Source organism: Taurulus bubalis (genome assembly GCF_910589615.1).
Source record: "Taurulus bubalis genome assembly, chromosome: 17".
NCBI lineage: Eukaryota > Metazoa > Chordata > Actinopteri > Perciformes > Cottidae > Taurulus > Taurulus bubalis.
In genome coordinates, this window is record NC_136605.1 from 134,527 (window position 1) to 150,764 (window position 16,238).

At 43.9% G+C, this 16,238-nt stretch overlaps 2 protein-coding genes across 2 annotated transcripts in view; one reads left to right on the forward strand and one right to left on the reverse strand.

Annotated features, from left to right (window-relative positions):
* The window catches only part of prkar1aa (protein kinase, cAMP-dependent, regulatory, type I, alpha (tissue specific extinguisher 1) a), a 22,186-nt gene extending 21,796 nt beyond the window's left edge, over positions 1 to 390 (reverse strand). Inside the window, exon 1 of the mRNA XM_079233324.1 lies at positions 327 to 390. The gene's annotated coding sequence lies outside the window, so the exon portion shown is untranslated. The remainder of the gene's footprint in view (positions 1 to 326) is intronic.
* On the forward strand, positions 240 to 14,670 carry wipi1 (WD repeat domain, phosphoinositide interacting 1). The gene is made up of 13 exons (XM_079233323.1): positions 240 to 557; positions 1,839 to 1,921; positions 4,768 to 4,934; positions 5,719 to 5,815; positions 7,611 to 7,708; positions 7,918 to 8,010; positions 9,339 to 9,409; positions 9,700 to 9,807; positions 10,024 to 10,185; positions 10,494 to 10,601; positions 11,598 to 11,737; positions 12,241 to 12,341; positions 13,944 to 14,670. The coding sequence occupies exons 1-13, from the start codon at positions 457 to 459 to the stop codon at positions 13,992 to 13,994; spliced, it is 1,380 nt and encodes a 459-aa protein (XP_079089449.1). The 5' UTR covers positions 240 to 456; the 3' UTR covers positions 13,995 to 14,670.
* The last annotated feature ends 1,568 nt before the right edge of the window (positions 14,671 to 16,238 follow it).

The window sequence follows — 16,238 nt, forward strand, 5'->3', positions numbered from 1 at the left end:
CTGGATTTCGTTTTTGTCAACAGTGTCGGGTTGTGATTACTGGACACAAACATGACCAAATCCGCACTAGCAGCGAATACAACACACTGTTGTACGCTTGACCAATCAGAATAGAAGCCAGCGACAACATGGTTCCACTCCCAGCCAATCGGAAGAGGCTACGCTGTGACGTAATGCCGTCAGCTGTTCTTGTTTTGCTTCTGTTTTTCCCCGTCTGTTCCTTTCAGGGTCTGGATAAACCGACCTGCATAAATATCCAGCGGAGAAACTGAAATTCAAATTGATTTCTAGCGGAGAAACTCGCCAGCTGTGCCGCGCGCGCTCACCTCCACGTCACGCGGTCCACATTTCTTCCAAATTGGAGCCGTCTTCCGCCGACATCGAGCGAAGAGGTGCAGCCGATCCCAGGCCTCCAATCCAGGGCGGAGGGAGGGAAGGAGGACGCTGGGGATCGGGATGGAGACCGGGATGGAGACCGGAGAGGGGGCCGGCGGGCCCGGCGGGCCGGACGCGCCGGGCCCGCCGTCTGGATGCGCCTCTTTCAACCAAGACTCCACGTGAGTAACAACGTCTCGCTCAGCAGACCCACTTCTCCCTGAATCTAACCCAAAGCACGGGGCTTGACTTCAACGTGTGCATTTATTCACTGAACCCAGAACGGTGTAGATAAAGCAGGCTATTAAAGGGACACTCCACCAATTTGACATATCACAATCAGCACCAGAGCAGTTTGAGGAAATAACCCTCATGACGTCATAGTGATGTGGTCAGGGTTGCCTTGTTTTGGGGCACTACAGGCAGGCAGCTGAACCCCGGACGGTGGGAAGGAATTGGGGGCTAAGGATCTCTGGAGATGTGTTGGATGTAGGATCGTTTGGAGCTGGAGCTTCAGACTCCAGTCAATGTAGCTGCTCCTGCACAGGCTCTAATAAAGCCTTAGTTACATACTGATACTGGCTACCATGGCCCTATGTCTTTCATTCACCCATTTAAAGCTAGCTCTCTCTCAGCTCCCCCAGTTTTCTGGCTTTAGGTTGGTTGCTCAAGTGGCCCTTTAATCTGCCCAGTGTAGCCATGGTAGCGTCTGTTGATGGCTGCAATAGCAGCTCTACTGGGTCACTGGGGTGTTCTCATTGCCTTGCTCAAGGGTGGTGTTTGCCAAACAGTTGCTCTAATTCAAGTGTTTTGCACGGAAGTGTACACTGTGAGCAACTGCAAGATGAGTGCATCCTCAACAGGTTGCTGATCCAAACAACAAGTCCCAAGACCCCTTCTTAAACTCAGTGTGACCATGCGAGGGAGATGTTTACGGAGCTCAGGACGTCCACACGGGCATTTGGGTTAAAGTGCTGAGTAATCCAAAGATAAGCGCAGGAAGTTGTGAAAGAAAGGGTGTGTGTATTTGTATTTGTACTTTGAATGCACGCTTTGTCTCCAGCATATAGTTACTCATTCCCTTTATAAAATATGGATCAACTCTTTACTTGACAAAATATTGAGCGGCTCAGAGAAAAATGATGCATATGTTCCACAATCGTTTTGTAAAAATGTGCTGTATTTTAGTCCTGCGGGTTTCCTCCTGCTCACAGACAGGACGAGACGGGACAGGAATGTGCAGATGTCATGCACACAGGTGGCCATTAAGAAAATGATCGGTGTAAAAATAAACCGCTGTCTCTGTTTGGACTACAGGGTGGAGTCTCCATGAACAGCAAAAGGCTCCTTACAAAGATTGATAGTTTGACAAGACAACAGAAGAATATTGAAAGAGTCCAGAAGTGAGAGGAACTACAGCTTGATATGAGTTCCGCTTATACTGATGTGCGCATGTTTTGCAGGTCCCTGGCTCTGGGAACAAAGACCGGCTACAAGCTGTTTTCTCTGACCATGGTGGAAAAGCTGGACTGTATCCATGAGAGCGGTGAGTATGGAGCTCGAACTGTGCATCAGTGTGAGCCCAACACCCCTCCACTACATTTCAGTGTACAGTTATTAGAAACATGCTATTTATCGCTTTACCATGGTTTATCATAAAACACTGCCCGTTCAAAGCCGTACTGTTATATCTTTTAATCCGTCAGTGAACATTTCCTTCATGACGGCTCATGTGGTGAACAGGACAAAGGGTTCTGCTTTTGGTTAAACTGAGCGGTTGGGTTAGCTCATCCGTCTGCTGTTGATAACATGTCAACATCAGGCCTCGTCACACTCCTGTAAAGGAACATTCCTTGGGGAAACATTGCAGGTTACCCACAATGCATAGTCTGTATGTTGTTCATTCTCCGGTTGAGCTCTCATTAAGGTTAATCTATTTCCATGGAACGTACTTTCTTCTTAAGTCTCTCTCTTGCCACAGTTAACTGTGATGTGTTTATTCCGCCTCACCTTTACTTACAAATTACATATATTACCTCCATAATAATGCTAAATACGCCTTCAAAATATATACACAGAGTGATGAGTCAAAAGGTATCAAGAAAACATAAATGTTAAATGGACTGTATTTTCATCTTCTCCTTCGTCTTCTATCTTTTCTAGTCTTCTGACCACTCAAAGCACTTCCACAATACATGTTCATTCACCCATTCATACGCTGATGGGAGGGGCTACCATGCAAGGCGCCACCTGCCAATCAGGACTAGTTAACCATTCACACACCGCAGGAACAGCCTGCAGGGGCAAATCAGGGTTAAATGTCTTGCCCAAGGACACATGGAAATGGACTAGCGGAGCCGGGGATTGAACCGCCGATCCTTTGATTGATGGATGTTCCTGCTCTACCACTGACCGACAGTCATAAGTATGCAAGATAATTGGGTAACCATGCTAACACGTAGCTTTATAGAGATAGTTACTTAATTAACCCTGCAGGGGAAAGGTTTTCACTACATGTATACTTACAGGTAAGCATTACAAATGTACAATATGTACAAAGAATATGAGTAAATAAATAGTCTTGTTAGTTTTTACACATCTTTCGTCAGATCAGTTTCACAGTCTGGAATGTTTCCCTCAACATGTGTATGCAAACACAGCTTCTGTCACCAGTTTCCTGTGGGGGGAGCCATGTTTCTGCTCAATCACAGTATGATCTCATCATAGTTATGAAGTATGTGACTGCTGCCTCTCCACATCACAGCGCTCACTGGTCCTTTTGGGGTTGTAGAGGCTGGACGCTCAGACAAGGCCCAGTTTGCTGTAATTACACCGTGCTTTTGGCAAAGAAGAAGAGCGTGTCCTCAGAAAGGTGTGTTTGCACTGTCCGGTCCAGGCTGGTGTTCTGTACAGCATCTAGTCTGGTTTATGTTAAACTGACATGCTGGTCGGGTTTCCTCTGTTGAGCATTTGTGTCAAGTCAACTTTATTTGTATCACCAATATAAATACATGTATATTGTATTATGAAGATGTAATTGAGATATATGTGATCAACAGTTTCTTGTTACTTATTGGCCAACAGATACATCTTTACCTATTTCAATCAGGAGAGAATTTAACAATAATGTATTAAGTCTTTGGCGATCGGACTCCATCCTGAAAGAAGATAATCAATGCGGAGTGATGCTGAGGGAGTTGCTGCAATCCGATGATGAATGAGGAGCATGACTGATGCTGATTGGAGGAGCCTGAGGAGGAGGAGGAGGAGGAGGAGGAGGAGGGGGAGGAGGAGGAGGAGGGGGAGGGGGAGGAGGAGGAGGAGGAGGAGGAGGAGGAGGGGGAGGGGGAGGAGGAGGAGGAGGAGGAGGAGGAGGAGGGTTGCATCTGTCTGAGCTGAAATGATAACTAACAGCAGCAGAGAGGAGAACATTTTTAAAGTTTGACAGCAATGATGTGATTGGTTGAAGGAAACTGTGCAGAATCTGGTTTAAGTGAAGGCCCTCATTCAGCTGATAGAGTAATCACAGGGAGAAATAGAGACCGGAAGATTATGAATGAAAAGCAGTGTAAAGATAGACTGAACTTCGGCTTAGAAGCTTCATATATCTGTAATGAGCTAAAATTGCTTGACAACATTTGCCACGCTGATTTATTGGTCAGGCTTGAGATGATATTATATATAGATAGATTTCAGATATCGGGCCAATACTGACTCAAGAAGCTGGATCTATATATTCAATTTAACTCTATGTTTAAATACACAATACATTATATACTGGAATTGTGACCAATTTGTTGCTGCATTAAAAGTTGTACACATGAAGTGTAATCAAGGTTAGTTGCAAATGTACAATTTGTTATTTTAATAATAAATACAATTTCAGTAAATGTATATCTAAATACATACATATGTATGTTTTCAGTGATTTAGTCAAGCCTTAAAGAGCGATCCACCCAGTGAGGAATACAGCTTATTGATCAAATACCGCAGTGGGATCAGAACTCTGGATCTGAATCTGAGCCCTGAGCCCTGCAGCTGCAGCGTAACACAGGTTTCTCCATGTTGTTGTCGGTGGTCGTCCTTCAATCAAAGGATCGGCGGGTCGATCCCTGTCGACGTGTCCCTGGGCGAGACACGTAACTCTGATTTGTCCCCGCAGGTGCGGTGTGTAATTGAGTATGAATGGCTAGCTATTCCTGATGGGCATCATTTTTAAATAAATGAACATACTGTGTGGGGAAAAAAGTCTTTCTTCTGACCTGAAATGACAGAATATCAGAGTTCTAGTGATTAGAAAGTCTGTGTTCCTCTTGAATCTCCAAGTCAACGTTAAAGCCGTCTCCATCGTTGCCTGTGTGTGTGTGTCTGCTCCCTGTTGCCCACCAGCAGAGACTGCAGATGTCTACATCGTGGAGCGTCTGTTCTCCAGCAGTCTGGTCGTCGTGGTGAGCATCGCCATGCCGCAGCGCATGAACATCTACCACTTCAAGAAGGGCACGGAGATCTGCAACTACAGCTACCCCAGCAACATCCTGGCTGTCAAGCTCAACAGACAGGTGAGTTACAGATATGACCATGTATCCCATAATTCATCACAGTTAGGAAGTATCTCACACACAGAGCCTCTCAGTCAAGAGCTTCACGGGTTGCTGGTTCATCTTCTTTAGCCACCTAATCTTGAAAGATCTTAAAACATACGCCCTATAGCTAAAGCATACTCCACTTCATGATCTATTTGACTCTAAATGGAGCACCATTTACGAAATGAACATCATGCTGTATTGAAGAAGACTTGGAACTAGAGACATAACAACTCATGTTTACAATGTTTACTGAGGGAATAAATCAAGTTTTCTCATCTACTTCTATACTAGAGGAGTTATTATGGCCAGTAGGCTCAAAACGCAAAGCAAATCACTGGACCCCTCCAACAAAGGAAATGTTCCGTTTTGATTCCCTTTGAAACATCCCCACCGACTGGGAACGTTTACACAACTTTGCCTGATGACATGAGAAGCAGACAAAGAACCAAATATCAGAGGCAGACCATATGGCCCTGTGACATGTGGTCCAAACTGAAACATCTCAGTAAACATTGGATCAGCCTCAGCTGATGTAGGGATTCATCATTCAGTTCACGAAGAACGTTGAATACATCTGAAGTTCACTTCTCTTACTTTTTCTCTATACACATTCCCGGTGAAGAGAAAATATGAGAGGAGAATTTTAAGAGAAGGGTGGTGATGAGGCCCCTTGTTCCCATAACGAGTGGGCTTTCACTGATGGAAGCCAACCCTGACTGCATGAGTGCAATGACCTGAGGTCTGCTGTGTCTTGCAGAGGCTGGTGGTGTGCCTTGATGAGTCCATTTACATCCACAACATCAAAGACATGAAGCTGCTCAAGACTCTGCTCAACACTCCGTCCAACCCCTCAGGTAAGACAACACTACCAAGAGAGTTCTTGGCACCACACACGTAAAGACCCCTCAGGTAAGACAACACTACCAAGAGAGTTCTTGGCACCACACACGTAAAGACCCCTCAGGTAAGACAACACTACCAAGAGAGTTCTTGGCACCACACACGTAAAGACCCCTCAGGTAAGACAACACTACCAAGAGAGTTCTTGGTACCACACACGTAAAGACCCCTCAGGTAAGACAACACTACCAAGAGAGTTCTTGGCACCACACACGTAAAGACCCCTCAGGTAAGACAACACTACCAAGAGAGTTCTTGGTACCACACACGTAAAGACCCCTCAGGTAAGACAACACTACCAAGAGAGTTCTTGGCACCACACACGTAAAGACCCCTCAGGTAAGACAACACTACCAAGAGAGTTCTTGGCACCACACACGTAAAGACCCCCCAGCCAGTCTGTAAAACACATCATTCCTGGTTCACCTACAGTTTCACATGTGTTGCTCGTTTGGACTATATAGTCTAGCTCAGCGGTTCCCAAACTTTTTAGGCCACGCACCCCCTTCTACATCCGACCGGGTTCACGCACCTCCAATCCCCCACACCTTAAAAAAAAAAACGCAACAGAGCCTATTTATAGCCCCATAAAATCGGACCAATGCGAGAACTGTTTGCTCGCGCGTGGCGTTTGTTACTAGATTTAGTCCGCTGTATACATTACAGTTACACAAGGCGTCACTTTTAAAGAGCAATAAGGATGGCGAGGACACACACACAGGCTCAGAGGCAGACTGCATTTCACATGTATTTACTTAAACACAGTAAGCCACGTAAAGAACAAAGAGTGGCACATAATTGGGCTCAGAAACAGATATGAATAAAAATAGAGTCCATATGAGGATGTTCACATGCAGCGCAGCAAGAGAGATAGAGAGGGAGGGGGAGGGGGAGAAAGCTCACGTGAATGAGACTGCAATTGTTTTTGACTGTTTTGTGACTCGTCCAATTTTGATCTAAAAATGTAAGGGGCTTCTGACTTGCACTGGCATGCTTGGTGTTCAGGTGGAGAGGCAAATAAGAGGCTTCAGACAGCTGTTAGCCAGAACCTCACTGCACAGCACGCACTGTGGCTTCGGGCAATCTGCATTCCAATCCAAGTGAAGCCCAGACCCAGATAATTGTCATCATGTTTCCTCTCTTTTTCCCAGTCTGATGCTCACTCTCGTTTCCTCTTTCTTCACCTTGACTCTTCGATGGGTCTCTGTGCTCCCGGTTTGTCTGTGATATCTCTTCCTCCTTCTCGGTCTCCTCCGTCTCCTCTTTCTCCGACTCCCGGTCGATTTCTTCTCCCGGTCTCTCCCCAGCACCTCTCCGTTTCTCTCCCTCCGGTTCCTCCCTCTCTCTCTGTCCCTCTCCTCTTTTATTACTGACAGCTTCCCCGATTTCAGCCAGTTTAACATATTTTCATGGATGTTGCTGAATGAATGAAATGACGTTAGGTGCACAAGCTAGGCTAGCTAGCGTGTAGTAAAAGACAGTCTGGCGGCCGGACCGGAAGTGCATCTATTTATTAAATCGTACGTTTTTAATTTTAAATCTTACAAAGGGAATTTTTATAATTAAAAAATCCTACTTCATTTTTTTAAATAATATTTAATATTAATTATTACACCATTAGATCACCATTACATTTTTCCTCGCACCACACTTTGGGAATCCCTGCTCTAGAACATAACCAACTGGTTGACTTGCCTGACTAACCCTGAACACCATCCCATTGACATGTCTTGGTTCTGCCTCTCGCAGGTCTCTGTGCTCTTTCTATCAACCATTCCAACTCCTACCTGGCGTACCCCGGCAGTGCCACCATTGGAGAGATCGTAGTGTATGATGCCAACAATTTGGTAAGAAACATGTCAACACAAAACACCTCAAATAATCCGTATTCCTCCCTGATTTCAAAGTCAGCTCTGCAAACCATCTCTGTGGCTCTGCAGAAACTCTATGCAAGCTTTTCTGTAGAAGTAAATGAAGCTTCAGTGACATGAACGTGACATCAGTGTAGAGTAACGCTCTTTCTTTCTGTCCCCTGTGTCATCCTCTGGCCTTTCAGAACACAGTGACCATGATCCCGGCTCATGACAGTCCTCTGGCAGCTCTCACCTTCAACGCCTCGGCCACCAAACTTGCCAGCGCCTCTGAGAGGGTAAAACAGACTAAACATGTAGTTAATGAAACAAAAGGTCAGTCTGTCCATCCAGCGCTTTGGTCCAGTTATGGATGTTCAGGGTCACCACAGCACGAATCCTTGTTATTGTGATGACTTCCTGATCTTTTCTTTTAATTTGTCTCTGACCGGCACTTTCATCCATGCGAGCTCAGAAGTTGAGGCTGTATTTCCATTGAATTTGCTCCGGATACTCGAGGTCCCATAGGATGAGTTCTCACATGTTTTTTTGTTTTTCGGGGACATTGCCTCCAGCTTCCCCACCAGGCCGTAACATGACTTTACAAGGCAGATTTAAATGAAATGTGTTAAACACATGAATGTTCCCTAGTGGACGGACCTTGTTATCTTGATCACTTTGACACTATCTCCATCTTTTAGCCAAAATGTGAACTTGAGCAGGTTGCCATGACAGTTGAACACATTATGGCTCATGGCCACATAACACCCAGTCAACTACTTGTATGGATCTGTTAGTAATACTCAAGTCATCATTGCATTGTGTCTTTCTTTCAAAGTGTCTGTATTATTGGATACAAGAGCATTTTAGCCTCAAGAGCTTTAGATACAAGGGCCTTTTTAGGGTTGTTTGAGGTACTTATTTATTGTCAGTGTATTACCTACACGAAATGGAGTTAGGAGAAACAGACAGAAGTACCAGCAGAGTTTGGTGGCTTTCCATTCAGTTCACCTGATCCTTTTAGGAACCAAAATATGTCCACAGCAGTACATTGTTTTGCTCCTGCCTGTTTCTCCAAACTCCATCTACTGGAGTAATATGGTAAAGGGCTGCATTGTGTAGCGCTATAACACTACTTGTCATCATTCACCCATTCATACACTGATGGGAGGAGCCACTGGTGCCATCAGGAGTAACTAACATCTATACACCGTAGGTAAAGCTACGGGAGCAATTTGGGGTTAAGTGTCTTGCCCAAGGACACATCGACATGGACTAGGGGGTCGCACTGCCGATCCTCTGATTGAACGACGACCCTGCTCCATCACTGAGCCACACTAATACACAGACTATGGAGAAGTACCTCATCCAAACATACTTCAAAAAATCACAACTATCTCTTTTTACAGATTTATGGCATGCATTAATCCACAATGATCATAGATTCTACAACTCCACCTCCTTTGCCTCTCATGACCCATCACCTCTCGTAGCATATCAGGTTATAAATGGAGAAAACACTAAAGATCAACAGCTGTCAGGTTCTGAACCAGGTTCCTCGCAGAAAGGAAGCATCTGCTAGAAACCTGGAGTAAAGATGACACCTCACTGGCTGTGTGTCTTACAGGGCACCGTCATCCGAGTGTTCTCCGTACCCGAGGGCCTGCGTCTGTTTGAGTTCCGCCGGGGCATGAAGAGGTCAGAGTTCAAACACATCCTAAGATCTGCACCCTGTCCAAAGAACGAGCACAGCTAGATATGTAAACCCAATCATTCCAAATACATAAGGAGTCATTCTTGCAGTGAGACCTAAGTACATACTGATGACTGCATTCTAGTTTTGAAATGGCACATGACCTGAGATTCTCAAGAGCTGAGTAGACTCATTTTGGTTTACGACAATAGCTTACGGTAAAAGTTTATATCCACTTTACATAGTGATGTAAAGATGAATCCTCAAGTGTGTGTTTGTGTCTGTTTCTCTGCAGGTATGTCAATATAAGCTCATTATCCTTCAGCCCTGATGGCCAGTTCCTCTGTGCGTCCAGCAACACAGAGACGGTGCATATCTTTAAAGTAGAGCAGCTGGGGCCAAGGTACACACACACACACACACACACACACACACACACACACACACACACACACACACACACACACACACACTGTTTATGTCACTGTTACCTGTTGGTTGCTATATTTAAGGTAAGCTACATTCACACTATTGTTATTTTTGACCAGTTCTATCGATCACATTGTACTCACCAGAGTATGGACGTACTTGTAGGCTGAACTTGTTGCTCTGTATGCAGTGGCGGGGACGAGGCTGCCACCTGGACAGCCTACGTGGGGAAGATGTTCTCAGCAGCCAGCAGCTACCTCCCTGCTCAGGTATCCGGCATGATGAGCCAGGACCGGGCCTTTGCCACCGTCCACCTCGTGACATCCCAGAGGAACATCTGCACCCTAGCTATGTGAGCTTTGGGAATCAGGGAATGGGCCTTATACATAACATTCAGCCTTTCTGTGTTCACGTGGGGTTTCTTTACAGATTTGTTTTTGACCTTGAGAGAAGAGATTTTTACTCGTCCTCACTACCATTTTTATTTGTCCTCATTCCTGATCCAGCTATGACGACACAGAAATGGGGTTGACTGCAAACAATCTTTAGGGTGGTACAAAGTGTAAATGAATCAGTTCCTCTCACTGTTGGGTTGGACGTGAGCGGATGCTTGTGATTGTTACACAACAACTTCAACGGATACTCAATCTAATGTTCCAGCATCCAGAAGCTTCCGCGGCTACTGGTGGCCACCGCTGACGGCCAGCTGTTCATCTACAACGTAGATCCACTGGATGGAGGCGAGTGCACTTTAGCCCATAAACACAGGTGAGGCTACAATTGTTTTCACAGCCCGGGCTGAGATGGATGTTAAGCAGAAGGAGGGAGGAGAACGGCCGCACTCTGATTCCATTGTTTAATTCAGTCTTGTTAGATTCTCCATTACCTACTAATGAACTGTTCAGCTCTCTTCAGGATATTTATGTTGCTCTCCCTCCCGGCTCCACAGACTGTAGTTAGCGCTTTTAGCATCGCTAGCTGCCGGCTCAGCCATGTCCAGAGGCAATAGATATGCTCTGAGTTCCATATTGAGCACATTTAATAAGTTGATAAAACAACGAGTCATCCGAATGTTAGACCAGGATGTATTCTGTAATGCATGAGTGTATTCACAGAGCAAACAACATCAACAGACTGTACATCATTCATAGCCGTTAAAGGCCTCTGACAACTAAATATCTACACCATCTGTTCCAATCCAAAATAGAGAATTCAAGAGTTAAAGAGTAGAAAGAAAGATGCTTAATTTCCGAGAGATTTCTAACAGAAAGTAACTGAAAGTTATACAGGGCATTAAAATACAACACATACAAATAAATCATGGTCAACTGCATTGTTTTCAACCTGAACACCTGAACAACCAAACAGCTGCCTAATCATCTGCAAACGCTGGTTTGTTTATGTGTCAGTTCAGCATATAGCTGGAGATGAGAGAAGGCTGGTTGTGTATGTTGTGGTTCTCTGAATAAGGGATTTCTATACACATGGACATGTTAGCAGAATGCATTGCAATCAGGTAGCCTGTGGGTTTTGAAGTCATGAATTAAAAAGCTACAACTTCGGGTACAGATCCTGTAGAAGTCACTGAAGCCAGCAGCACTCCTGGTGTTTTGCCTCTGCACACTGGGATGGGACATCGGAGGGCTCTAAAACACAACACGTTGCTAAATGAGTCTGAAAGTTTGAGACACTCAGGGGGGAAAAGTATTGACAAATGCCAGATTAAGTTGTGTTCTTGTTTCCTTCTTTCTCTTCCTCTCTCAGGCTTTTTGGTGTTGATGATGACCAGGGTGAAGGAAAGGAGACAGAGGGGTCAGAGGTCACTGGGCCAGCACAGGCTTGTCCATCCTACGCTGCGACCGCTGCCTTACCAGCCTCTGGACCCGTCACTGCAACCCTCACTGGTTAGTCGCATGCATGTCTCCATCTGTGTGTAACAGGAAGGGTTACTGCTGGACTAGCCTCGTGTTTAACAAGGTCCCTTTAGTTCCGGCTTCATTAGTCAACCTTCTATGACTGTGGTAGCTTGATCAAAGGACACAAAACAATCCAGTTGATTTCCCACCAAATCTCAAAGTAATTAAGCACACCCAAGTCGGCTCCCGATGGTGTATTGGTAATAGTAATCGTATTTATTTTTTTATTTCATGAAATGTAATCATGTATTGATGTTATTAAGCCTGGAGCCTTTCTAACAAAGTGCTTGTTGCTTGCCACAGACTGCATATAACAACCATGACGTCACCGTTTGGTTTGCTGCCTGCTGGAGACGTAGTTTATTTAAGTCTTAATGCTGGTGAAACTGAGCAGATCTGAACTCATTAAATGTTCACACACTGTGGTTCAGTGGTAGAAGACTAGAAAAGCACTATACAAATAAAGGTTGTTTATCATTGTTTCTACCCAGGTTACTCTGAAGATGGCGGCGCAAAGAAAGGCGAAGTCATTCCAGAGCACGAGTTCGCGGCTGGACCTGTGTGTCTGGATGACGAGAACGAGTTTCCTCCTGTGAGCATCCAGAAGTGCTAACTGTCGTCTATAGCTAGGTCTCCTACAGCAGGTGTACTTTATAGCCAGGCCAAAGCGTTGATGCACACAGAAAGAGATAGCAAGCCAACTGATGCTGACACCGTTTAGAAATGATGATACCCGGTACCAGCAGCATGCTCTGCAAATGAGAGCAGAGTGGGGAATTTTGGATTTAATTGAGGACTAAATTGTCTTTACATAATCCACACGTAATCAATAAATGGTTAACTCAGCAGGTTAATCATGTATTAACGTACACTGAGCTAAAACTAATAGTCTAACGCAACAGTCCTGAATGATCCTCCCTTCAATGTTCAGTTTGTGTTGAGACTGTTTTAGAGATGTAAATTCAACTGTATTTTGGAGGCTGAAGTTTGATTAGTATTACTGAAAGGTTTTTTAATATTTGTTCCTCAAAACTTACAACCGGCCTTGTACTTGTGCACAAAGTGAAACATGCAGGTTGAGAGAAGCATGCTGCGCTTTTTTTAATAATATATAAAAAATATATAATGTATCACTTAAAGGACAACTTAGTAGCATTTAGGTGGAGCTATTTGGTATAAATGGAATATATTTTTCATAGTAATCTCCTGAAACTAAGAATCATTATGTTTTCACTGGAGTCCCTATCCATAGGGAGCAGGTCCTCTTCACAGAGTCCATGTTGCTCAAGAGAGACTTCCATGCTGTCCAAAGGCCTCCTCAGTATCTAGTTCTTTACAATGGAGTAGATCCTACACACGGTCCTTCAATTATCACCATTTAAATAATTATTAAAGCAGGAAACACTTAAGTTGTTGAACAGATTATTCTCTAAAGAAATTTCACAATTGTCAGATTTTCATTCAGGCCAACTTCAAGGATGAATAGAGCATAACTCTTTACATAAAGCATGTGAGCAAATATGAATTAAAGTACGCAGCTTAACGTGTGGTCTATACTTGTGCACCACTGGACATTACAAAGTAGGCTGTGCAATTGTCAGAAACAATGGAAATAATTACAGCTTAAAACGTTTTAGAATCCTCATTGATGCACCTGTGGAACAACAGACAACTCTCTTCTACTGTTTATCTTCATGATACAGCCACTCTGCTCCTTCTAGTGCACCAAGTGGCACATAGCAGCTGGATCTCTCTGAATAAAGCCATAAGAACCTTTTGCTTGCCAGCTCCTCTGGCAAAAACTAAATCGGGGAAAGTAAAGTATTCCAAGTGTACTTTTATTATTATTATTATTAGTAGTAGTAGTAGTAGTAGTATTATATGTACAATTTGGTGAATTAAAGTAAGTAATATTACTAACTTTAACTCACCAAATTGTACATCAATATGTTAACCACTAGCTTCCTATTCCTCTGCAGTAATAACAAAACATGTATAACTCATCGGTTCATATATTTGGGATGATTCTATGACAGCAGAGTAAAAGCATATTACAACAAAAATGTCCTGAATGCTTTTGGTTGTTTTGTATGTGTTGTACTGGAATTTCCCTTTCACCCAGAAATTGGGGCATGAGCTGCATTTGACAAATCCTGTAGACCAACTTAACGGGTGTGTTCCTGTGTTTTGGTAGATTAATTGGTGCCGAGACGGGACTGGAGGTGGCCAGGCCGGGCGCTCGTGAGGGGTAGAAGGACAGATGGACAAACAGACAGACAGGCGCTGTGGGATGATCAGCAAAAAAAAAAGTCTTTCAGGGTGCCAAGTTATTTTTCCCGTCAAAGAGAACATCATAATGATTAATATTAACATTCAAGTTGACCAAGAAGTAGATGTCATGTGGGATCTGGTCCTCATGTTACAGAATGATTGTGTTAAGCAGCAATAGTACCTGGAAACTTCCCTCCAGCTTATTGTCGACGCTGTGAACTGAGAGGACATTTCTCTACTTGTAGATGCTGTTCGCAGCTTACAGACACCCGGTTTGTCTCTCAGGAGTGCTGAACGTTCGAGGTGCATGCTGGAGCAGAAATATAACCACAATCTTCATAGCATTTTTACTTGACAAATTATTTAGTTTGTTGCATTATTGTAGCAACATTTATTTTTCATTAATAATATCTGAGTTCACGTCCATGATAAATAATTTAATTTTCATTTTTATTCTGTATTGTAATTTCATGTACTAGATGTTTTTATGTATGCCTCCTGGATACACTTCAGAAGGTGTGTTTGTACTGTATGTATGTTTGTGCCTATTATCATTTGTAAAAGAGCAAAATATTTTGCTAATTGCACAAGACCAAAACAAGTGAAAGAAACCAAGAAATAAAAAAGAGTGGAATAAGAAAAAAACTATGCAAAGCAAAGAATTCGTCTTGTTTTGCTTTTACGTGATCCATTTCATTTTCCACGTGATAAAGGAGCTTATAATATTAATACATTTTATTTGTATAGCGCTTTAAAAAGTACTCTAGGCACTAACAATGCACACAAGAGATGACATAACAGTAAGAAACGAAAACATACATCACAATCATTCTGCAATCACGAGTTTTAAGTGCTGTTTTTCATAATCAGATGTTGGTGACTGGGTGTTTACGGTTATATCAGTGAGGTCCTGAACTGTGTGATGCTCACATAAACAGGCCGCACTAACCGCCTCCAGGGGGAGGACCAATCTTTCCTTTTTGAGGACACTTCCTCAAAGGCTGCATCATACGCAGACAGACCCGTGATTCATGTTCCCCGCCACCTCAACGTCTCCATCAGGCCCGGGCACAGAGGCCAGGAAAACAGCCTCTTCTCTCATGTGTCACACAGTTTGATTAAACACAACATTATTGCCTGCAGGATGTTAGCACAAGATGAAGTAAAACAAAGTCGTTATAACTAGATTGTGAAACAGTGTCCTTCAAACCAGTTTAGGTCATAATAATAATAATAATTCTCGTAGCTGATGGTGTCGTCTGACTGAAAGGGACACTACACCCCAAAATATATATTTTCCATTTGACCTGTTAATTCATCTAGATCTGGGGTTCTTAACCTTATTGGAGGTACTGAACCCTGCAAGCTTCATCAGTGCATTCACTGAACCCTTCGTAATTGGAAAAATTAAATAGGATTTCTTCAAAACATAGGTATATATATATATATATATATATATATATATATATATATATATATATATATGTATATATATATATATATATATATGTATACAACATAGGTTGTTAGTGCACAAAATGAACCATGCATCAGTTGCACACAAAATCACTGTGTTCAAAGAACAAAATCAACAAAACATGAATTTCACACAAAAACATAACGCAATGAATATTTACTGCAAATCAATGTGACGAAAAGAAGAAAAATGGTGTGTTGCGGCCCGACATTGCTAGTGTGAACTGGGCTATACTGTGTGTCTTGACCCCTGCCGAACCCCTGAGAGTGACTCACCGATCCCCTGAGAGTGACTCACCGAACCCCTGAGAGTGACTCACCGAACCCCTGAGAATGACTCACCGATCCCCTGAGAGTGACTCACCGAACCCCTGAGAGTGACTCACCGAACCCCTGAGAAGGACTCACCGAACCCCTGAGAATGACTCACCGATCCCCTGAGAGTGACTCACCGATCCCCTGAGGGTGACTCGCCGATCCCCTGAGAGTGACTCACCGATCCCCTGAGGGTGACTCGCCGATCCCCTGAGAGTGACTCGCCGATCCCCTGAGAGTGACTCACCGATCCCCTGAGAGTGACTCGCCGATCCCCTGAGAGTGACTCACCGATCCCCTGAGAGTGACTCACCGATCCCCTGAGGGTGACTCGCCGATCCCCTGAGAGTGACTCGCCGATCCCCTGAGAGTGACTCGCCGATCCCCTGAGAGTGACTCGCCGATCCCCTGAGAGTGACTCACCGAT